The 24,584-nt window shown below is 38.8% G+C and overlaps 1 protein-coding gene across 1 annotated transcript; it reads left to right on the top strand.

The window, feature by feature from the left end:
• Nucleotides 1-576: 576 nt before the first annotated feature.
• Nucleotides 577-23,256, top strand: LOC111154268 (serpin family B member 10). Its single transcript, XM_022513777.1, has 8 exons — nt 577-672; nt 4,525-4,701; nt 6,981-7,046; nt 7,447-7,584; nt 9,483-9,600; nt 17,239-17,381; nt 20,583-20,738; nt 22,338-23,256. The coding sequence occupies exons 1-8, from the start codon at nt 583-585 to the stop codon at nt 22,740-22,742; spliced, it is 1,293 nt and encodes a 430-aa protein (XP_022369485.1). The 5' UTR covers nt 577-582; the 3' UTR covers nt 22,743-23,256.
• The last annotated feature ends 1,328 nt before the right edge of the window (nt 23,257-24,584 follow it).

The raw sequence follows: 24,584 nt of genomic DNA, 5'->3' as shown, positions 1-24,584 counted from the left end.
AGGAAGAAATAAAACTAAAAAGTGATGAACCAACATCTAACTCAGCAACTGTGTCTAAAACATTGGTCCAGACCCCTTGTCCCCGGAGGTGGGAAAATGGACATGGGACTGGATGGAGTTGTTCCTTGGGTTCCACATCAACCCATCAAGGGAGAAGAGGACCAACATTTGTTGGATGCCTCTAGTACACGGCACCTTAAAAGTGGCAAATATTTCACCCTCAATATTTTCCATTTTACTACCCATTATTATTCTGCTAATTAAGAGCTTTCTTTCTTTCTTTCTTTCTTTTTTAAAGAAAGACTACTGGGAAAACTACTAGAATTGCTGCCAGTTGGCAGACTAGAGAAGAGAGTAAACAAGGAAAGGGTGAGTTACAATTTGTCAGAGCTCAGGTTTCTACCTGCAGACAGACATGGCAAGTGTAGGTAAGTCAGTCATCCAGGCAAAACATTCATTGTGGATCTCAGTCTTTTTATTTGAGCTCTCAGCCAAGATAAACTTGAAAGGAAAAGTGTATGGGCTTGTAAAAGTGAATCAGAGGGTGGGGCCAAGAAAAGGGAGGTGCTAGAATTTTTAAAGATGATTTCTACAGTTAAAAGTTACTTAACTCACCACAATCTCTTATTAAAGGAACCAGTTGCCAATTCTGCTCCAGCAGAAGAAAACAAGGTATTGTAAACATTTCTTTATTTAAAAATGTTTATTTATGGGGCACCTGGGTGGCTCAGTGGGTTAAGCCTCTGCCTTCGGCCAGGGTTATGATCTCAGGGTCCTGGGATCGAGCCCCACATCGGGCTCTCTGCTCAGCGAGAAGCCCGCTTTCCCCTCTCTCTCTGCCTGCCTCTCTGCCTGCCTCTCTGCCTACTTGTGATCTCTCTGTCAAATAAATATTTTTAAAAAATGTTTATTTATGTTTTCTTTCTATATTGAAATGTCTAGCAGAGTAACAAATGATCAAGAGCTCTCAAAAACAGAAATAATAGGTAAAGCTTCATCTCCCCAAGAATTCTGTACAAATCAGACAGATTTAACCCTGAGCTCATTCAAAGCTTGTGTGGGAAAGAGGGCAAAGAGGGAGAGACAGCATTTATTTAAAAGGAGTTAGAGAAATGGTTTTACCAGAAACTTTGAAACCGTGAATGGAATCTCCTCCAGTCACTTCTCTAGATTGACCACCTCTGTATCGGTCAACATAGGCAAAGAGAAATAGAGCATTCTCAGAATAATTGAGGCCAACCCCTTCTAACCCTTTGGAAGAGCGAGCTTGGTGATATGAATTTGATCCACATCATTTATGCATGGAATTAATGGTTTGGCTCTCTTTCCCTATCTCCACCTAACATCCCATCCAGGCCACCACTCCATGGGCTGTTAGCTTTCTTCTCTTCCATGGAATAGCCTAAGCCTCAACCTTCTACTATATGCTCATTGTAAAACATCCCAAACTATTGCTTCCCTCAGAATATGGCTTTGGGTAGAGATAGAAGTGCTGAGGGGAGATGTCATCCTCTGGTAAGCATAGCTCCAAGAAGTAGGCACTATCATTAGTATCATCAAAAGTCAAGGAGCTTTGGGTATCCTTTTGTATAAAATGAAGTGAGGATCTTTCCTGCTTCCTCATCCTCTGTACCATCTTCCCTCCTTTCTTCCTCCTCCTGTTCACCTTTCTTCCTCCCCCAATCCCTCCTTTTTTCTATTAAAATCTTGAAGGCAATGAGATACAATGACAAAGGAGATTGTATTCAGAGTCCAGAGAATGGGATTACAGTGATAACTTCACTCTTAGCTGTCTGTGCACATTGGACAGCACATTTAAATTCTCTGGACCTTAGTTTCCTAGTAGATAAAACAAGACAATTGTACTAGAGGGGACTCCAAGTTTCCTTGGGACTATGGGTATCTATGATTCAACATTTTGATGAATGACACTATCCTTTTATTACTTTCATAGTTCTTCAGTTTTTCCCCTAAGCCCTTGAGAGGGCTTTGTACATATTTTACGTGTATATATTTGTATATATTAAACCATGTATATATTTTTATATATATAGATAAAGATCTAAACTGACACATCTAAAACTTCTGTAAACTGCAAAGAATAATTTATTCTGAAAATGGCATAGTAGTCTTCCGATCTAGACATTTTTAATCTTCTCTGAAAAAAATCATTGTCTAACCTTTGTATGGATAAATTATTTCCTGTAAAACATCATCCTAAAATTCTGCATCCTTCAGAGAGCACTTTTCACTCTTGGGTTAAATTTTACCAATGGCTTAACACTTCTATAAATTTTTTGTAAAAAAAAAAAAAAAAGGCAGGAATTGTTTTTTTATGTTTTGGGCAATACCTCATGTATTAATTATGATATTAACAAGAGAATTAATGAAGCTGAAGATAACTGGATATTAACTTCCACAAATAATTAACTCTTTCATTAAATAAAATTATTGTTTTCAGGAATTTGTTACAAGTAGTCAAACTCTAGAATAACCATAAACTTTAGGTAGAAAGATAAAAATCTCAGGCCCTAAGATATTATTTTCTCCTCCCTTCATGGTTAGTATAGTTTTAAGGAGACAAACGTTTTCCATATGAATGTATTTCATGAATTCTAAAGAGATTAGCTTAATATATATGTGGTAAACAAAGCATCATTTGAATGAATACAGCTGTAAAGAGATTAAGGAGGTTATTTCCAAGATGGCCCTGGATCTATCAAGAAAAACTACATAATGGTAAGTTTTGAACATTTTGTGAGGTGTAGACTTATTACAAAACTAGAGTTGTTTTTCTTTAGTCAAGTGATATTAGCCTAGAATTTTCATCACCTTCAGCAATAGACATGGGCTAGAACTGAAGCAGGACTTATAGGGGGAATTTCTTTGACTAAGTGTAAGCTTATGGTTAGGAGGGATTTCAGCAGGATCACTGTTAATCCAGTTTATGATGAAACCAAAACTTGGCCTACCTATGCCTCTCCCTTGATTCAGAGACTCTTGACCCTTCTAAGGTCCTGAGGGCCAGGTGATGCCAGTATAAGTTGAAGTTCTACACAACATTGGCACTAATGGGAAATTCTAGGTCTAGGAAGTTGACTTATTTTTAATCACTTAACCAGTTTGAGAGATTATTTGGCTAGAAAATGACATCAGATTGAAGTAGTTGTTTCTTTGATAGAACCCAAGTCTTAAAAGACTGGAAATGTTGGGTAATTAGGGGTGAAATTTAGAGGTTGAATATAATTTTTTTTAATGAGTAAAACTGAGTTCTTTTTGTTCATGAAGATCATTTTCAGAGGGTCCCAAGTGAGGGAGAATAAGGGCAAAGAGCCATGACTTCCCTACTTCTCTATGAGCATTTCCCGCTAAACTGTGTATGGTTTCAGGTTTAAGTGAATAGACAATGGTGGCTGGAGCCCAAATAATGAACATTGTAAAGAAGTAATAAATATTTATAAACATCCATTTTGTGTAAAGTCCTGAGCGAGGTGTTGTTGGAGATACAGAAAATTTTACTCTTAAGGAACTTACCCTGGAGTTGGAAAGCTACAAGCGTATGAAGACAGAGCTATCAGTGGGATAAATATCAATAAGGGGCAAAAGTGATGTTGTGGGACTTAACTCCTCTGCACACGAGAGATCAGGAAAAGTTTCTTAAGAAAGAAAGAAACTGGAACAGAACTGGATTTCAATAAAGTAAAGAAGGATCAAAATATTCTAGGAAAAAAAAAATTCTAGGAATGAAGAATATCATAGATAAAGGCAAGAATGAACAGATAAGGGCGCCTGGTGGCTCAGTCGTTAAGTGGCTGCCTTCGGCTCAGGTCAAGATCCTGGGGTCCTGGGGTCGAGGTCCACATCAGACTCCCTGCTCAGCGGGAAGCCTGCTTCTCCCTCTCCCACTCCCCCTGCTTGTGTACCCTCTCTCTCTCTGTCTCGCTCTCTGTCAAATAAATAAATAAATAAAATCTTAAAAAAGAATGAACAGATAAGGTTAAAAAGTATAAAAATATTGGTGATAAGTGAGAAAAACCATAAAGTTTCTTGAAAAAAATGACTAGCAATTTCTTATTTACTGTGTAAATTCAGCAGTCATGTGGTGCATTGAGAAGCAGCACAGGGCTGATGGCACCGTTTTTATTATGGTTTTCTCGACAGGGAGCTGCCAACTGACCAGCACCCAATTGTCCTCTGCTGCACCTTAGCACTACAACTTGAGCATTCCCTCAAACTCTCTAGACTTCAGTTTTCTAATATGTAAACTACTAATATTCGTAAGGGATTTTCCACAGTCCTTTCGGCTGTTATGAATAGGTACACATATAAGGATGAATGGAAATAGATGCATATAAAATGGATGGAAATGTATACACTACATATATGATATAAATTTGGATTAGATAATATATATTTTTGTCACTTCAAGAAGGGGTGATTAAAGAAGATAGTTGTGTCAGCCAAAAGTGAAATAAGTGGAAAGGATTATTAACAGGTTTTCCATCTCTGCTTTATTTTTCTTAGGTTTTCCCAATGGACTCTCTAACCAAATCAATCAACCAATTCGCCCTAGACTTCAGCAAAAAGCTGGCTGAATTGGCTGAGGGCAAAAATATTTTCTTTTCTCCCTGGGGCATCTCGACCTCGTTGGCCATGGTGTATTTGGGCACTGGAGGTACCACGGCAGCACAGATGGCTCAGGTAAGCAGGAGAGGTCAAGCATCCTCTGCAGCCTTAAAACAGAGCCTTCTTTTTAACTGTTACCATCATTTGCTTTCTAAAGTCCACATAGCTTACATTTTACAGCCATATCCTACAAGACAAAAGATACACTTCAACATTGTTTTAGGCCATAAAAAGAATTCTGGGGAAGAGAACCAACTAGAAAATTGCTGCTTAAGGGGCACCTGGGTGGCTTAGTGGGTTAAGCCTCTGCCTTTGGCTCAGTTCATGATCTTAGCATCCTGGGATGGAGCCCTGCATTGGGCTCTCTGCTCAGCAGGGAGCCTGCTTCCCCCTTTCTCTCTCTGCCTGCCTCTCTGCCTGCTTGTGATCTCTGTCTGTCAAATAAATAAATAAAATCTTAAAAAAAAAAAGAGAAAGAAAATTGCTGCTTAAAAAACCACGTAAGAGCCCATGTTCCCTAGCAAGATCAAGCGGAGAGACAATAAGGTTATCAAGTTTGGTTCAGCACCAAAACCAATTTTATTTTGATTATCGATATATTTCAGGAAGTAATGGCCCATACTTTATTTTCTTTTTAAATTTTAATTTCAGTGAGGTTAACATACGATATTATGTTAGTTTCAGGTGTACACTATAGTGATTCACCAGTTCTGTACTTTACTCAGTGCTCATCAGGACAAGCGAGCTCTTAATCCCCTTCATCTATTTCCCTCATCCCCATACCACTTCCCCTCTGGAAACCCTCTCTTTGTTCTCTCTAGTCAAGTCTGGCTTTTCCTTTGTCTCTTTTGTCTTTGTTCACTTGTTTTGCTTCTTAAATTCCACATATGAGTGGTATCATAGTCATTGTCTTTCCAATCTCAGAAGGATTTTCTTGAAGACGCAGATAGAAAAATCAAATGAATCCAGTTCTTTGTGCTTTGTTTGGTTGTTTCCATGTCCAATCCCTGGTTGGCTGCATGAATGTAAAGAACCCACTGAGAGCATTAAAATAACAAAGCAATAGTATTGTTTAAGCAATTATTGATTTGCTGTAAACATCTTCAAAGCATTGTGTCTGCATGTATAGACACACGCATGCATTTCACAAATAGAGCCATAGATAGCAAAATTATAGTTTAAAAAGTCATGTGTATATGTGTGCTTGTGTGCAAATGTACAAATATATGTGTGTGTGTTTTAAGATAGAAATAGAAAAGAGGAAATCCAGCCCTAAATCTTGCAATAATCAAAAGGTTAAGTGACAGAATTTCCACTCCAGGTGGTGCCCTTTGAGTCAAATACAGAAAACAGCACAGACAGTAATTCTAGATGAAATAGGCAGAATTTATCTTCTGTCAGCTTGGGCCTAGGATATCCCCCTTATTCTTTTAGTTCACAAGATATTGTGTGTTTCAAAAATGAAAACAAAATCCTGGCTTAACCCTGGATAATAACTGGTTAAATATTAAAAGGCTTAACAGTTAATGTGATCGACAATCTTAGATGGATTCCAACTGGGGTCCATTTCATGTGAATATATTTCTGTGTGTTTCTTGTCCTTGCTTTATTTAAATGCTACTGACGTATCAATGGCAATGGTTTGCGACTGAGACTGAGTGGCTCGTGTATCCCTGTTTGTCACTGGGTGTCAATCAGCACAAGCTTTGGTAAACTAGATTTTATTCCTCATTGTGAGCTGGGTTCAGGCTATGGGAGATGGAATTATCACCTTGTTTTCTACTGTTGCACAGTTCAGGGGGAAGCAAGCATGTCCACTTCCTTTTTGTTAACTTCCAAATGAAATGCTGGGCTGAGCACAAAGAATGTGTCTATAACTGTCAGGTGAGGCAGACAATGAGACCTGAAACACTTAACTAGAATAAGCAACTAAAATCCCTGAATTTTCTAGATAATTGAAGCAATAGTGGCTTATGCTTAAATCGTCTAAATGATGCTTTCAAATGAACACCTAGTTTTCAAAACAACCGTATATAAAAACAAAACAAAACATGGAATACAAGAGATTTTTACCTCTAACGATTTCCCAACATCATCTCAAATGTCCTATAAAGAGTATAAGAATAAAGAGAGTAGCTACTTAACAGCAGCTTAAAAATTTATTTAAAAGCTGCTGTTGACTTCCCCATCCATCTAGTAACACATTATTTAAGTGAAATCAGAGCCCCCCCCCGGTAATTAATTATATGTTCTGTGGTGATGGGAATGACTGACTTGTATTTGCTGAGGAGAATTTCAGATGATTACATCTTCACAAATTGTGTTCACCTATTTCCTTTTTATTGAAATGACAGGTTCTTCAGTTTAGCAGAAATCAGGACATCAAAACTTGTCCTGAAAGTGAGAAGAAAAGAAAAATGGTATGTCTTATTTTTAACATGCATTTGATAATTAAAAGGAACTTCTTTTAGAAAAATATCATCAAACTATAGAAAAATACAGAAACGTGTACACTTTTTGGAAGGGTCGTATTCTTTCCCTCTCTCTCTTTCCATCTTTTCCTTCCACTTCAAAGCTGCCCCGCCTTCAAACTTGTTCTTGCCTTTATAAACTAAATGTGAAGAAAACAATACCCTAACAACTTGTAAATTCTTGCACTGCTAACATTAAAGAAAATGTTTTTTGTCTACCATGCAACTGATCTGAGTTTTTGTTTGCAGGACACCAACTCATTTCATTGAGATAGAGGTTGTTCATATAGACCTAATTCTTGTTCAGTGTTTTTATTTGACTGTTTGACTAATCCCTTTTCTTTTAAAGGAATTCGGTTTGGGCAAGGTTGAAGATATACACTCTCACTTCCAGACCCTTATCTCAGAAATCAGCAATCCCAGCAAGGCTTACATACTTAAAACAGCCAACAGGCTATATGGAGAGAAAACCTACCCATTTCAAACTGTAAGTGCAAATGTGTCTTTTAAAGCTGATGGGAAAGAAAGAGGTATGTGAGACCAATCAGGAAACTTTTCGTACATTTCTTTAGAGATCCCAGGGACGATGTTCATGTATGGGGTCAGCACTTCTGTGAAACAATCATTTAGAGCACCAATAAGTGTCTAGGTGTAAAGGAAATCAACAGTGGGTCTCAAGCCAGACTATATGCTCAGAATAAAGGGGTCCACCTCAGCCGGTGAATGGGTAAGAGATGTGGTTTGTGTCATCTCCGGGTTAGCATTTGTTTCATGGAGAATGGGGCAGGAGATGCAGGGTAACCCAGTAGGGCCGATGTGCAGGAGCAGAGGGCAGAGCTGGTCCTGGGAGCATGGCTGGACTAGGAGCTTGTAGTTGAGCAAAGCTGACTCGGGGATCAGATGGGTCATTTCACAGCATGACTTTAGAGACTTTAGGAAAGACTCTCGACATGGAATAATATCACTTTCTCCCCTTCTCAGGTGGTTGAGACCCCACAGTGCAGACCATGCTTTCGTCCTCAATTCAGATTCAAGGGCTTCCCACAGTGAGCCACCCTGAACCAAGCCAAGCAATGAATTTCCCATTAGAGCATCACATCTCAACACATAAGAGAGTAGGAGGACCCAGGTGCCCAGTGGGCAAAGGGCAAGGAACTTGGGTAGGGTAGAGGGACAGCAATAGAAAATTAAAGCTATCTTGTGATATCAAGCAGGGCTGTCCCTGCGCATAGCCAGTGAATTCAGGGAGGTCAGCACTTGGGCTTGGTTATGACTAAAGGCAGAAAAGCATCCAAACTAGGCCTTAGAGACACTTCTGGTATTGGTAGTCCTGTGCATTCTGCTTTGGTCCGGAAGTAGGAGGTATCTGAATGGGGTGGGCACTTAGAGATGAGAAGGACACAGATATACAAAATGAGACATCTTTTATAATGTCCACAAGCCCTGGATGTGCTCAGAGAGGTTGAGTAGAACCTATGAGTCAACCCAGAGAATGGTGCCTTGTGACACTTTAAGCCTTCCTTTTTTACTGGATCATAATTTCTACATAGTTTAGACTTCCTAATCTTCAAACCACTGCCTGGAGGCTGAATTACCTCAGCATTTTTTGCTGAACACAATTCCTCTACCAAGTAATACACTGAAGGAGTATGACAGGGCTCCTGAGGATGGCAGGTGCCCTCATAAGCCCACTTCCGATGACTGCCACCAGGGGGGACATCAAAGGTCCAGAGGACTAAGCCAGCTTTCTTCTCTCAGACAGCCTGCTGAACCTTTGGCCACACTTTGCAATCCATTTTCAGAGCAGCGTATAGCTCTCCTCGGGGGCCCTCCACAGGTTTCTGGTGCTTAGTGTTCATAGCAGGGGGCTGCCGGACCCACATGCTTCACTTTGGTTCTGGCTCTGCTAGAGAAAGCAAAGTGCAACTGCAACGGGTCTTCATCACTGGAGACAATCCTGGGGTTCCTGGAGTTCTCTCCCTTTTCATACCAGCCTCATTTCACAGGCATGGATAAACACAGGAGAGGGTAGAGGTGCTTGGGTCACTCAGTCCGTTAAGCATCCGAGTCTTGGTCTGAGGGTTGTGAGTTCAAGTCCCATGGTGGGCTCCACGCTGGGTGTAGAGCCTACTTTAAAAAAAAAAAATAAGGAGGTTGTGGGAGCCCCAGAACTGGGAGGCAGACCTTCCTCCACACCTGGACTTCTGCATGGCTAGTCTGTGCCCAGCTAACTTTAAAGAGGGGAGTGTTTAGTTTTCGACCAAAATGGAAGTATGGAAAGACAGAGGGGGCAATGGGGTGGGGGTTTGCAATGATCCATTGATAGCCTTGATGTCTCGGTTTTAGACAAACTCTGCAAAAGAAGATTTTACTTCTATCTTCCAGAGATATCTAAAAGACATGAAAACATACTTTGGTGCAGAACCACAGTCTGTTAATTTTGTGGGAGCTTCTGGACAAATTCGAAAGGAGATCAACTCTTGGGTTGAAAGTCAGACTGAAGGTAAGTTTTCACCAAGATGTTTGGCAGAGTATCTTCTCCAAGCATTTTTGTATTTTTTTGGATTTGCTTTGTAAGTATGTGTATTTCTGGACGAGAACAGTGGATACATTCTAAATATGCAGAACATTTCTTTCTATCCATGCCCATGATTTTCAGATTCCTAGCTTTCCCAGCAAGTCTTATCTAAAACATCTAAGTCAAGATACCCACTTTACTAAGAGGACAAGAAAATTCTTGTATCCCAATAATTCCAAACAGGAGCCCAGGGGCAAAAAAGCAGAAAAGTGCAAAGAGGAAAGTCAAAATACTGCAACATTTGTGATTTCTGAGGAAAAATAGCTAGCAATTAATAATGAAATTGTGGCATTAAATGTGTTATATAATCTTAAGTAATTTTCAAAATGAGGTCATGTATTACTGTAGGGGGCTAAGCTGCTGTAGCGGAGAGACCTGGAATACAGTGGCTTCATGATAAGGCAGACATTTATTTTTCTTTTATATAATAGTCAAAAGGCAGATAAGCATTCTCTTTGCAGAGGCAATGCAGAGACCCAGACTGGTGGGTTAGCTCCACCATCCTCAAAACATGGCTTTCGTATTTCAGTCTAAGATGATTCTTGCATTTGTCATGGTAAAGTCACCAGGAAATGGTGAAAAGAAATCCTCTTTGCTTTTAAGGAGGATTATTTGAATACAAACCCAAAGGTTTCATACATCAGTTGCACCTGTATCTTAAACTCAGCTACATGGCTGAGTTTTACATGGTCCCCCGTTTAGGCTCTGGGGACCCACCTGTCCTGATTTTCTTGGGACTTTCCTGGATTTAACACCTGAAGACCTCTCAGTCCCGGGCAAACCAGGATAGTTGGTCACCTAGACTTGCTGTAGTAACCATCTTTAAGATGTAGTTTGTAGCTGGGTAGCTACACATGCACTTAAAAGTTGGGTGTTCTATTTCTTTTTTAATATTTTAATTTTAATTTTCAAATTTTTTATTTAAATTCCAGGTAACATATAATGTAATATTAGTTTCCGGTGAAAATTTAGTGATTCAACACTAAAATTTAGTGATCATCACAAATGACCCCTTTAATCCCAGTCCCCATCCACCTCCCCTCTGGTAACCCTGACTTCGTTCTCTGTAGTTAAGAGTCTGTTTCTTGGCTTGCCTCTCTCTTCTCTCTTTTCTCCCTATGATCATTTGTTTTGTTCTTAAATTCCACATGAGTGAAATTATATGCTATTTGTCTTTTTCTGACTGACTTACTTCACTTAGCATTATACTCTCTAGTTCCATCACATCATTGCAAATGGCAAGATTTCATTATTTTTTTATGATGGAGTAATAGTCCATTGTGTGTGTCTATGTGTCTATCCTTTTTATCCCTTTATCAGTCAATGGACACTTAGGCTGTTTCCATAGCTTGGCTATTGTTGATCATGCCGCTATAAACATGGGGGTGCATGTCTCCCTTTGAATTTGTATTTTTGTACCTTTGGGTAAATATCTAGTGGCACAAATTGGTGGGTGGTAGGGTAGCTCTACTTTTAAATTTTTGAGGAAACTCCAAACTATTTTCCAGAGTGGCTGCACCAGCTTGCATTCCCACCAACAATACAAGAGGATTCCCCTTTCTCACACATTCTCCTTTCTCCACATCCTCAACAACATCTGTTGTTTCTTGTGTTGTTGATTTTAGCCATTCAGATAGCTGTGAGGCCATACCTCATGGTAGTTTTGATTTCTATTTCCCTGATGATCTGTGATGTGGAGCATCTTCTCATGTGTCTGTTGGCCTTCTGGATGCCTTCTTTGGAAAAATGTCTATTCATGGCTTCTGCCCATTTCTTAACTGGATTATTCATTTTTGGGATGTTGAGCTTTATAAGGTTTTATTTATTTTGGATACTGACCCTTTATCAGATATGTCACTTTATCAGATATGTTATTTGCAAATATCTTCTCCCATTCCATAGGCTGCCTTTTAGTTGTTGATTGTTTCCTTCATGGTGCAGAAGCTTCTTATCTTGATGAAGTCCCAATAGTTCGTTTATGTCTCCCTCTTTGCTTACACAGCACTCGGTGTGAAAGCTCACTTTGACAGGTACCGCACTATTATTGAAGTTAACCACTGAAGCCTCCCCTGCTAGACTCAAGGGCCCAAGTACAATGATGCTGCTTGATGTGAGTTTCAGCTTCGAATCACTAACACACAGCAGGCCTGCTAACTGTCATTGTTCAGAACATTAACATTTACTGAAATGCCCTGAGGAAGTTGGCAGCCCTTAATTCTCAGTTTCTTTTTCATTGAATAGTGACTCAAAAGCCATGGTGAGGCAAGAGTGACCATTGTACTTAACTTATACCTCACTTGGGTTCATTCAAAAGCAAGCCTGTTTTTAGAATGATAGACCAGCTCGCATTTACTGAGCACTTGTATGGATTCAGTCGACAGGCCGACCAAATGGGACTGCACAGGCAAAAGCCTGTAACATCCAACACAAATTCAACATGGCAGATGTGACTGTAAGAATAATCTGGGGCTGAACTAACCCTGAGGTCTCAGATTCTTAACCCAGTGTCTGTCATGTTTTCTGGAAAAGAAGGGGAGCTCTACAGATAGGAAGGCTAAGAGCAGTTAATCTGCCATCTTTACACAAGAGCAAAGCTTTTCAGAGCCGAGAGGAGAACCATGGTCTCGTGTTGCGGAAGCTGGCTTCTTCCCATCCTTGCCCTGCTTCCCCAGCATAGACTGCCTCCCTTAAGGAACATGACCAGACCCAACTGTCTAGGTCACACAGCCTCCTGGGAGATCGTCCTGTGTTGACAGAAATGTGCCATAAGTCTGCCCTACCCAGTGTGCTAGGGTCACGTGTTCTATCCACACGTAACTATAGATGAGTTCAAATGTGGCTACTGTTACTGATGAACTGAATTTTTTACTTCAATTCAGTTTAAGTAATTTAAGTTTAAGCAGCCATGGATACCATATTTGACAGTGCAGAAGTTTTGATTTTGAGGAAGAACTGAATAACTCTTCTTAAATTATGGAGGAACAAGTAGACTTCAGATTATAGTTATTATAGGGTCGAGATATAGGATAGACACGCTTTGAAAAATCCTCTGTTGTCACACGACTTCTAAAACGAGAGACCTCCAAAATAAGCTAACCAAGGGCATGGTCAGAATCTTTTATTGAGCCCCTGTTTCCTGCATCCTATGACCTCATTGTTCCAGCTGGCAAGGCTGGCTCTACTTCGTAGAGTGGTATCTTCCAAAGAGACAGAGAGCTGTAATCTTTCTGTATTTTCTCTTTATGTACTGAATACAAATTGGTTATTTGAGGGCTATTCAAAACCAAATAAGGAATTTTGACTTCATCAAGGCAGAATTCTGCACACCCTTTAAGAAAAAGTTGCTAGAAACTCTTCAGCATGACTACGTTCCATCTGAAACACTTGAAAGACACTTCTTTCCTTAAGCTTTCAAATAGAGCTTCTTTCAAGTAGCCATATGGACCACTGGGACACACACGGCATTCAGAGTCAAAGTCTTGATAGTGTCAGTTACATGTTGCAATTTTTTTTTTCTGGTTTGTCTCCTTTATAGTCTATAAACTACTTGAAAGTGGGTGTTGGAGAAGGTTATTGTCTACATGTTTGTCATCTCAAAATCTCTCATGTGCTTGGCACACTGGGCACTCTAGTGTCACATTAATAACTGTGCTCAGCAGGACTTACCCTGAATATCTTGGAAGATTGTCCTTCCCATTCATTACCTCGAACTACCAGGGGTGTGTGCAATGAACCAGCCAGTAGGTGGCACTTTAGCTCTAAAGAGTACTGCAAAATCATGGTCAAATTTGGCTCAGTTACTTTTAAGTTGTATTTGACTACACTTTATACATCCTTTTTTCAATAATTATATTTTACATACCCTAAAACAGCTGCGGGTTCAAGAGGTTAGTTTCTCTGAAAGCATATGAGTCCATAGAATAATGCGGCACAACTTAAATCATCTCGATCTCAACCAACCTGAGATAAGTCTGTGCAAAACTCAGTCCTCGATATGTTTTCTATTTGCACCTACAACTCTATCGAGTGATAGAATACTTGATTAAAAATAACACAGCTTTTAAAAAATAAAACTTCTGTGCAAAAATAAAGATTAAAGAAATGATGTACACGGCCTCCCCATGGTGAATCATCAAAGAAACTGTAAATTAAGTTTAATACACTGTCTTTAATAAGATAGGTGATACTAAAATGACTTAGAATGTTCTGACATCATTTAATTGTTCATTGTTAAACCAAAATGTCTGTTTCATTGGTGAGGGACGGCTGTCCTGAATAGACACATCCAAGTCATACCTCAGATCAACTGGAATCTCTAGAAGTGTTACTGACCCCAAAACTTTTTTCAAAAGCTGCACAGGGGCTTCTCATGTGTGTCGGATGAGGACTTCTGCAGGCGGGGTGTGCGCACGCGCAGTCAGGCTCTTGGAGCCCATTTGTTGCGTGTGCACATGTCTTCCCAACCCTGCTTTCCCAGACTTCCATGTTGGTAGCTCAAAATCAATATGGCGAGAATATTTACACCCCAGAAATGGGCTACAAATCAAGAGTTTCCTTCTCCCCCACCCCTACCTAGAGACAGTTTACCAGCAAACCACTGGAAATGGAAAGACAAGCTCTGGATTTCATTATATTATATTATATTATATTTTATTTTATATTTTATTATATTTCACTGACCTCTTGTTTTCCATACCTACTTTTTTTTTTTTAAGATTTTATTTATTTGACAGAGATCACGAGTAGGCAGACAGGCAGGCAGAGAGCTGCTGAGCAGAGAGCCCGATTAGGGGCTCTATCCCAAGACCCTGGGATCATGACCTAAGCGGAAGGCGGAGGCTTTAATCCACTGAGCCACCCAGGCACCTCCTACTTTTTGTTTGTAACAATAAAGGGAAATCGAGAAGTTAAATAGACCTAATTTTAGTTGTTCTTAATTATTTTTGAAAGTTTTAGCACATGGGTTATATATAGTCCTTATTAAAAAAAAACAAACAAAAAAAGGCAGGTCAGCAACCCCACTAGTCCTGACTTCACTGTGGTATGGATGTCCTTGCTCATTGTAATAAGCTGCAGGCGGACATATTTGCTACCCATTACTGGCACACAGGGAGGTATTAAAGACCATTAGACCAAATGGCTCCAAACCAGTGGCTCTCAGTTCTCATGACACATGAAACTAAGTTTACTAATTCCTAAGTCCAACCCCAGATGAATTAATTGAGATCTCTAGGAGGGAGGCTCAGGCATCAGTATTGTCTAAATCCTCAGGTGATTCTAATTGACAATCAAGGCTAAGAATAATTATTGTGAATAGGATAATGCCCTCAATTCTATTAACACTCCCCCTTTCCCATTGAGCTCCACTGCTCATGGCCTTGGAGGTTCCAGTTTCCTGGATAACATTTGGCCTTGCTCAGCAGTCCTCTGGTGTGTGTGTGTGTGTGTGTGTGCGTGCGCGCGCGTGCACTCGCTGTGGTTTCACCTACTCCATCTGTATTTTCTCTTCAAAATGTCTTTCAATAGCATCTTTTCTGAGTTTGCATTCCTGTTTCAGAATTATTCTTTTCAACAAATATTTGTTCTAGAAAAATATAGTTTGGCTATGTACTCTAAGGCTTTAAAAAGAGAACTGTACACAGATCTTGTACCTTAGTTATCAAATTTGCTTTTCATAGGAGAATGGGTTAGCCATTCTGAAACTATTTTATGTATATTCTAGGACTGAGCAAATGAATAAATATATTGGAAATAATAAGGCTCAGGTGTTTCACTGACAGGGAAAGGAATTGTAAATAAGGAAAAGCAAAGATGAGTGTGAACCCCATGGTGCTGGATTGAAATAGGAGATATCAATATGAATTCCTCAACTATAATACATAAGCAGAGAATTAGATAGATATGGAAATATTTACAGATGTGTGTATAATACATGTATTTTCTAGCTTTCTCTGCTGAGCAATGATACCCCAGGAATAATGAACATAGCACACATCCACATCTTGATTTCTAAAACCCATCCTTCAAATACAAAAACAAAAACAAGAAACAAAAAACAACATAACCAAGGCTCCTAGAAGAAATGCCAATTCTAGGGCTGGGACATGGAAAGCACCAGATAAACTTCAGGACATACTGTGGTACCAGAATATAGGTAAATGCTCAAAATATCTGAGAACATGTCAAATGGACATAGGAGCCAACTTGAGGAGGTTTCTAACAGCCAAATGTGGGACAATTTGGGCAACAAAATAGATAATGATAGTAATAAATTATAACCCATAGGGTAAAACAAACATCCATGAGTCTATACTGATATAAATTATTGAATACCTAAATAAAAGGAGGAGATGGGATAGTTCTTCCTCATAGTAGAATTCCAGTTGATAAATGTAGAAGGAATAGTGGAAATCGAAAATCACCATTTGGCAAAACACCACAGTCATCATTGTTTCAGGCAAGATCATCAACAAATGCTAAAATTGGTGGGCAAAAGTTTGATGAGAAAGAGGAAATTTATGTGGTCATCTAGTAGCTCCCCACATGACACTTATGAATTAGAAAGGGAAAAAGCCGTAATTTTACAGTGAGAAACCTGTGGGAATCAAATCATCAAAGTTAACATCACCCATAGTGGGAAATAAGAACACAATCTGTTTCCTGGTATGATTCATTGAGAAGCACATAACATTGTTTCTGTGGTTGTGTTTGTGACCTAGGGCTGCCATGACCAATTACCACAAACTGGATGGTTTCAAACAACAGAAATGTATTCTCCCACAGTTCTGGAGGCTTCAAATCTGAAATCAAGATGTGAGCAGGGCCACGCTTCCTTTAAATGCTCTAGGGAAGGCACTGTTCCATGCCTCCCCTCAACTTCAGGTGGTTGGGGGCAATCCTTGACATTCCTTGGCTTGTGGACTCTTCAATCTCTGCCTCTGTTGGCACAAATCTTCTTCTTTAAGTCTGTCCTGTGTCTGTGTTTTCACATCGTCTTGTCCTCTCTGTGTGTCTATGTCCAAATTTTCCTCCTCTTGTAAGGATATCATTATTAGGTTAAAGCTACTCTAATCCAGGATGACCTCCATCTTAACTTGATTAGGTCTGCAGAGACCCTATTTCCATATAAGAGCACATTCACAGGGACTGGTATTTAGGACCTAACATATCTTTCTGGTGGGATACAATTGAGGAAACATCAGACAAATCTGAACTGAGAATTGAGGGACACACTACCAAAGTTTTTCAAAAGTGTCAAATTCATGAAAGACAAAGAAGGAATGAGGAACTATTCCAGATTCAAAGACGCTAAGACAAAATGACATAACTACAACTTGAGATCTTGGATTGATTTCTGATCCAAAAGAAGAGTTTTATTGGAACAGCAGATGAAATTTAAATAGGACCTGTTAGTAATATTCTGTTAATGCTAACTTCCTGGTTTGGATCATTGGTGGATATAAGATATCAGTCAGTAGTATTTCATAATTATCATTTTTATAAGTGTGGCATATTGCCAGGATGTAACTATACCATTTGTAATCTATCCTTTTGTTCTTATAGGAAAAATCCAGAATCTCCTACCTGATGATGCAGTGGATTCTGCAACCAGAATGGTTCTGGTGAATGCCCTTTACTTTAAAGGAATCTGGGAACATCAGTTCTTAGTCCAAAACACCACAGAAAAGCCTTTCAGAATAAACAAGGTAGAAAACTTTTAATAATCAGCATGGTTTTTACATGATATTTTAAAGGAGATTCTATTTGAAATTCACTCTTCTTTTTGAATAAATGTTTCTGGAAAGTCTGGCTATTACCAGGGCAGGGATACCTGAGCTAAAAGCCAGGTCCATCCCGCCTGGGGATTCCTCTTTTCATTGTTTCTTCTCTGAAGAGAGACAATTCACATATTTTATCACTTAGTTCTTGCTTTGACTATGGTGGAGTAGGTAAGATAGTTATTATATTTATTTCCCAGCTGTCAAAGTGACTGGAGCCATGCCTAAGTTAAAAATCTACCAGAACCGTAACCCCCAACTCTTCACTATTAGTTCTGTTCTTGTTCTATTAGACCAATACTCTCTTCTACCAAACCCTTATCTTGCCATAAGTAAAAGAAAGACACATTTAGGGGCGCCTGGGTGGGTCAGTGGGTTAAAGCCTCTGCCTTTGGCTCAGGTCATGATCCCAGAGTCCTGGGATCGAGCCCCGCATCGGGGTCTCTGCTCAGCAGGGAGCCTGCTTCTCCCTCTCTCTCTGCCTGCTTCTCTGCCTAGTTGTGATCTGTCTCTCAAATAAATAAATAAAATCTTAAAAAAAAAAAAGAAAGACACATCTAAAATCTCATGCTTTCCATTGTTTTCTCTTTGTGTTAGTATACAACACACTCATTTTTGTGATAGATAGGAACTCACTACCTCAAGAAGGGAGACTAATATAAGGCGACAGATCCCCTAGAATCCAAGGGCTAGAATACGTCTGGGCCTTGGAACTTGAGTGGAAACAAGGATTCAAATGTAGTCAAGATTCAGTCTCTATCTTTGCAACTCTGTTTTTCTCCCATCATTCTTCCCTCAGGCTGAAGTCTAACTTTCTCTTCTTCCCAGTCCACGATGGCATAACATGCTACTCACAACATTGCCTCCATTTTAGAGACCAGTCTAATAGATCTCATTTTAAATTCCTAGGAAAGGAATTGATTAGCCAACATTTGTTAAAGCTGATTAGTCCTGGGGTGGGTCTTCTCACATAACCAGTGCTCCCAGGGACCTAATACAGTAAGCATGCGGGTATGTGCAGTAGGTGGCTTTCAGACAATCAGTGGGATAAAATGGGGAAGGGACCAAACATGTAATTGAATGGGCTAAGCAGAAATGAGCTGGATAGTTACCTGCCTTAGTATATCCACAAGGAATTTTCAGTTGCAAGTGATAAGATAACATTCCAAAATAGCTTCAGGAAAATGGGAATTGTATTAGCATTATTTACATAACTAAGGGGAACTGAGAGGTCCGGGGAGTCTCAAGACATAATCTCACTTCTCTGTCCCTCTCTTCCCTCACTCCCATCACCTTTACTCCCTCTGGTTATCACCTTCATTCTCTAATACTAAAGATACAATTTCTCTATATGACCAGACAATTTGGTTGCCCCATCGTCAGACTTTGAGCTTCACAACTCTGGTAGATAGTCCTTCTGCTAGCTCTAACAGAATGCTCCTTCCTTAAGGAGGGCTCTGTTTTATGCCATTCATGTGTTCATCCCTGAAAAATCACTGTATCATGAAGTATCCTGAATGAACAACCCTAATCATATGACCACTACATTAGCAGACGGGTGGGACTTTGTGATTAACAGCTCCCTATAGAATGGATAAGTAAAGTGTCTACAACATCTGAATTGCAGGGTTTTGTTTTTGTATTACTATTGGCCTTACTATAAATACACTTTTTTAAAGAGCATTTTTAGGTTTGTAGCAAAATTGAGAGGAAAGTAGAATTCCCATATATCACCAGCCACATAATTTCCCTTATTATTAACATTTTGCATTAGTGTGGTGCCTTTGTTATAGTTAATGAGCCAATATTCATACATTTTCATTAATTCAAGTCTGTGGTTAACATTAGGGTTCACTTTTGGTCTTGTATAGTTCTATGGGCTTTGACTAATGCATAATGTCACGTATCTGCCATTCTGTTTTCATATGGAATAGTTTAACTGTCCTAAAAATGCTCTGTACTCCACCCATTCATCCCTCCTCCTAAATACCCAGCAACCACTGATCTTTTTACTGTCTCTATAGTTTTGCTTTTTCTGGAGGGCCATGTAGTTGGAATGGTATAGTATGTAGACTTTTTAGACTGGCCTCTTCCACTAAGCAATAGGCAATAGATTTAAGCTTTCTCCCTGTCTCTCCCTGGCTTGATAGATCATTTCACTTTACTATTGAATAATTTTCCATTATCTGGACATATTGTAGTTTGTTTTGCAATTCACCTATTGAAGGACGTCTTGGTTGTTTCCAATTTTGGGCAATTATGAATAAAGCTGCTATACATAATCTGTGTGCAAGATTTTGTGTGGACATAGTTTTTAACTTCTTCTGGTAAATACTCAGGAGCACACTTGCTGGGTCATGCGGTAATACCATGTTTAGCTTTGTAAGAACCTGCCAAACTGTCTCTGGAAGTGGCTTCCACTTTGTATTCCCGCTGGCAGGGAATCATAGTTCCCGTTGCTCCACATCCTTGTCAGCAGTTGATATCGTCAGTGTTTTGGATTTTCAGCCATGCTAAAAGGTCTGTAGTGCTATCTCATTGTTCTAATTTGCAATTCCCTAATGGCGTATGCTTGAGCCTCTTTTCATACGCTGTAAGTCTTCCTTCAGTGAGGTATCTGTTCATATCTTTTGCCTATTTTAAAAATTGGGTTCTTTTATTACCATTGAGTTTTTAAAGGTTCTTTAATTTTGATACTGATTCTTTATCAGATATCCTAGCCTATTGTCTTTTTATTCTCCTAGTAAATGTCAGTGTTTATGATACTAAAATACTTTCTCAAATGTTTGCATGTGAAATCCACCTTATGCCATTTCTGAATCATTGACATTGGCATAGTTTGCATGAGATAAGATACTTTTTTAAGTGTTCAGTAGGATCCAGCTTGCTGTGACTTATAGAGGTTGCCACAATAGTGTTATAAAAGGCAATTTCCACATCACTTATCGATAATGTTATCCAGTAGAACACCTATTTCGGAAAACAAGGTCTGTGTAACTTTATTCAGCATTTTGCAGAGAATCACCAGTTTTGCCAGTGTCTCAGACTACTGGAAACCAATTATGATAAAACAAAATTAACGATTTGGTGGAACACCTTCTCAATGACTTTGCTACTTCCTTTCCATAGAGTACAAGCAAACCAGTGCAAATGATGTCCATGAAAGAAAAACTCCAAGTTTTTCACATTGAAAAGCCACAAGCTATGGGCCTACAACTCTACTATGAAAACCGTGACCTCAGCCTGCTCATACTGCTGCCAGAAGATATCGATGGCCTGGATCAGGTACGGTCCGTCCGCTGTGAAGGTGGTTCTGGCATTTACCCCTCTGGGGAGAAACAAGACATGGTCTCCCTGTTTGTTTCTTTGATTCCTGTAGAGGAAGACAACCAACATACCTTGAGCCTTGACGACTTTACCTTCACAGTATCATTTAAGTTTTATAAAATTCTATAAGTTGTCACACTATTCCTCAGAAAGCTTAAGTAATCTGTAGGCGCTAGCACCGGGTAGCTAAAAGAACAGTCACAGGAGCAACAGATACGTATATTCTTTGTCAGTCACAGAGCTGACCTCAGTCTAGGTCTTTCTTCTCCCTCTGGTAGGGCCTACTTAATGAAAGGTTAATTTTTTAATCATTTGCATTAAACTAGCTTGAGATATACATTTTTCAACAAGACTCTGACTTCCAAAACTTGAAAAAAAAAAACCATTTTAATTAAATAAAGTCTTCAGGAGGAAAAGGCTGTATCTGTACTAAGTATCAGTACTACCTTCAAGTATTATTTGTTTATCAGCTAAATTTCTATGAAGCCTGATATAACTTTGGTCAGACCATGTTTCTGAGCAATTTGTATGTTTAAATTGAACACTAGTTTCCCATGCAGTGAGTGGCCTGGCTTTCTTTGCACTGTGCATAACTTTTTGTGTGTTCCAGATTCTGTATACTTGTAAGTTTTCATAGCCCTGCTAGAATTTTGAAGAGATTTCCAAATGGTATCATACAATTTGTGAAACTGGAAAGAATGGTAAAAGTAAGACCAAGGGTGTACAGTAAACTATTAGCATCACACCTTTATAAGATAACCCTTTCTTCCTAAAAGTGCAGGCTCCTGAGCTGAATATGTTGTCAGATTACTAATGTGTACCATCTACAAGTATGTCACTGACAGCTTGAGTCTAGAAAACTCTCAAAGTAGCAAAAACATGCATCTTGAAACAAACATGTTATCTGAAAAAAAAAAAACACTTTTTTCTCCTATATACATATGGGTATGTATATCCATATATACTTATTATTTTAAAATTTAAAATATAAAGAGGAGAAAAACACTCTAAAAAACTATACTAAAAAACAGGCATTATTTTTAAGATTTGGAGATTTTCCTTTCTTTACTCTTCCTTCTCTTTTTTGGGGCATAGCTTATTGTTATTAATTTCATATTGTTGTGTTTATATAGACATTTTATTTTATCTCAGATATTGTTTTCAAAGAACTGCCTCTCATGTTAATATAACAGATATCCTTTTGTACCCTGGCACATAACTTGTTCTAAAATTTATACTTTTGTGTAGACAGCACATAAGGCATATTTATGTTGACCCATTTCTGCGTGTAGTTGATGTCTTGCATGCTGGCATAGAAGTATACCATTTTGAAATAAGGTCTAATTCTCCTGTATCCCGGCAACTAGTCAGTTACAAAACAAAGATTCTGTAGGTCAACAGGGTGAAGAATCTCATTACACAAAGAATTTCCAAACGTGTGTGCTTTATTATCCTGGTTAATGGGAGGGACGGTAATTCATCTATGTAGTATCCAGGTCTCACTCAACCACTCTTTATGGAATTACTGACTCTCTCCTCCTTGTTCCACACCTGCAGCTGGAAAAGGCCACCACCTATGAGAAGCTGAGTGAATGGACCAGTGCAGACATGATGGAGTTGTACGAGGTTCAGCTGCAGCTCCCCAAGTTCAAGCTGGAAGAGACTTACAATCTCAAGTCAACCCTGAGCAGTATGGGGATGAGTGATGCCTTTAACCAGAACAGAGCTGATTTCTCAGGAATGTCTATGGAGAGAAACTTATTTCTGTCCAATGTTTTCCACAAGTCTTTTGTAGAAATAAATGAACAAGGTACAGAGGCTACAGCTGGCACTGGGAGTGTGGTGAGCGCTCGAATTAGGCTCCCTTCCATTGAATTTAATGCAAACCACCCGTTCCTCTTCTTTATCAGGCACAACAAAACCGATAACATTCTCTTTTACGGGAGATTCTGCTCCCCCTAGACAATGTATCTCTCTCATTAAACGAGAACAACTTTTGGTGTGAAAAGTGTACATAAAGATGGAGAAACACAGTTATAATAAAAACCAGTTTGCAGCTTGTATCTTTTTCACATTCGAATATTAGCAAATAAACCTTGAAGTAATGCATTCTAGTGGTTTTATCATACTTATAAATCTAGAGAGAATGGCAAATTTTATTTTTACCACTTAACATTTTGTCTTAATGTGACTATTATTTACATTTCAGGAGTACTGTTATTCAATCGAATGCCTTACAGTTTTTGAACTACTTGGTCATTGTATTATCATTGTTACTTATATTTCACATGCCTCATTGAGAGAAGAAAAATCTTTATATAAAGGTGATATATGGATTTTTAGTTTAAACAAATGTAGAAAGATTATGTTAGATGTTAGCACCAGGGAAAAGGTGTTAGGAGTATACAGAATTCCCTGGATTATCTTTGCAACTTTTTTGTGAATCTAAATTCAAAAATAAACATTTTATTAAAAATAATTATTGTGTAAAAGTGTAGTCATATTAACATCCCTGCCTTTAAAAATCTTATGAGGTAGGGGCGCCTGGGTGGCTCAGTTGGTTAAGCCTTTGCCTTCGGCTCAGGTCATGATCTCAGCATCCTGGGATTGAGGCAGCATCTGGCTCTCTGTTCAACAGGGAGCCTGCTTCACCCTCTCTCTCTGCCTGCCTTTCTGCCTGCTTGTGATCTCTGTCAAATAAATAAATAAAAATCTTAAAAAAAAATCTTATGAGGTAAAAGAACAAGTTTCTTTTTTAAATAGAGATTTTTTTTATTTATTTAAGAGGGTGAGCACGAGTGTGGGAGGGGGCAAAAGAAGCAGATTCCCCACTGAGCAGGGAGCTCCAAGACTATGGACACTGGGCTCCATCACAAAACCCTGAGATTATGACCTGAGCCAAAGGTAGATGCTTAATTGCCTGAGCCACCCAAGTTCCCCTGTTATTTTGATTTCAGAAACTGATTATATACTCTAGATTATTTTTTTGATATTCATCTAACAAAAGGAAAGGCAAGATCTGACATTAACAGTGTATAAATTCATATCAGAAAATGTGTATTCTGTATTAAATCTTGGCTCAGTATTGTAGGATAAAACAATGCCTTAGCTGCGAAGATAGGGAATTGTAATATATATGAAATTTTCGTCATAGCTATGCTTTAGCTCCAAAGAAAGAAATTATATGTAACATTTTATCATATCTCTATGAAACATTTGCCTCCATCCATAATATCTCACACTAAGTAGCAGTGAAACAAATCCTTTTGTGTCTGTGTTCTGGTAAATTATAAGTCCTTAAATATTATAAAGGAAAATCGTTGTAACACTCTCAGAGTCTGACAGCATTAAACACCATATTTTTCAAACAAACAAGAAAGGAAGAAGGATGATACTAGAAACGTCAGATGAGTAGGAATGAGATTAGTAGGGTAAGTCTTGCAATCATTGTGCTATTTTGTGTTTTTTTTTTCTTTTTTTTTACATGCTTGAGTCTTAGGAGAGTCTAGTTCACTAGACTTGTAAGTCTTGATTTATTGGATTTACGGAAGTTCAAATGTTTGCAAAAGTGTTTTCTGATCTTTGTAAGTTTGCTTTAAGGTGTTTAAAGCTTTTAAAAAATCTGACATGTTGTGTAATCAATGCCTAAACATTTAAGAAAAAAATAATTTATTTACTATTTAAGCAGTGTGCTTTAATGGTCTAGAAAAAATTATTTTTACTCAACTGACAAGCAATAAATTGCCTGCTAACTAAGGTTTAACAGTAGGGGAAGTCTTACCCTATCTGTGAGATTACCCTGTG

This window comes from Enhydra lutris, unplaced genomic scaffold (genome assembly GCF_002288905.1).
Source record: "Enhydra lutris kenyoni isolate GAN:26980312 unplaced genomic scaffold, ASM228890v2 scaffoldscaffold36, whole genome shotgun sequence".
NCBI classification, from domain to species: Eukaryota; Metazoa; Chordata; class Mammalia; order Carnivora; family Mustelidae; genus Enhydra; species Enhydra lutris.
The sequence above is the reverse complement of the archived record's forward strand: the minus strand, read 5'-3'. Positions and strand labels throughout refer to the sequence as shown.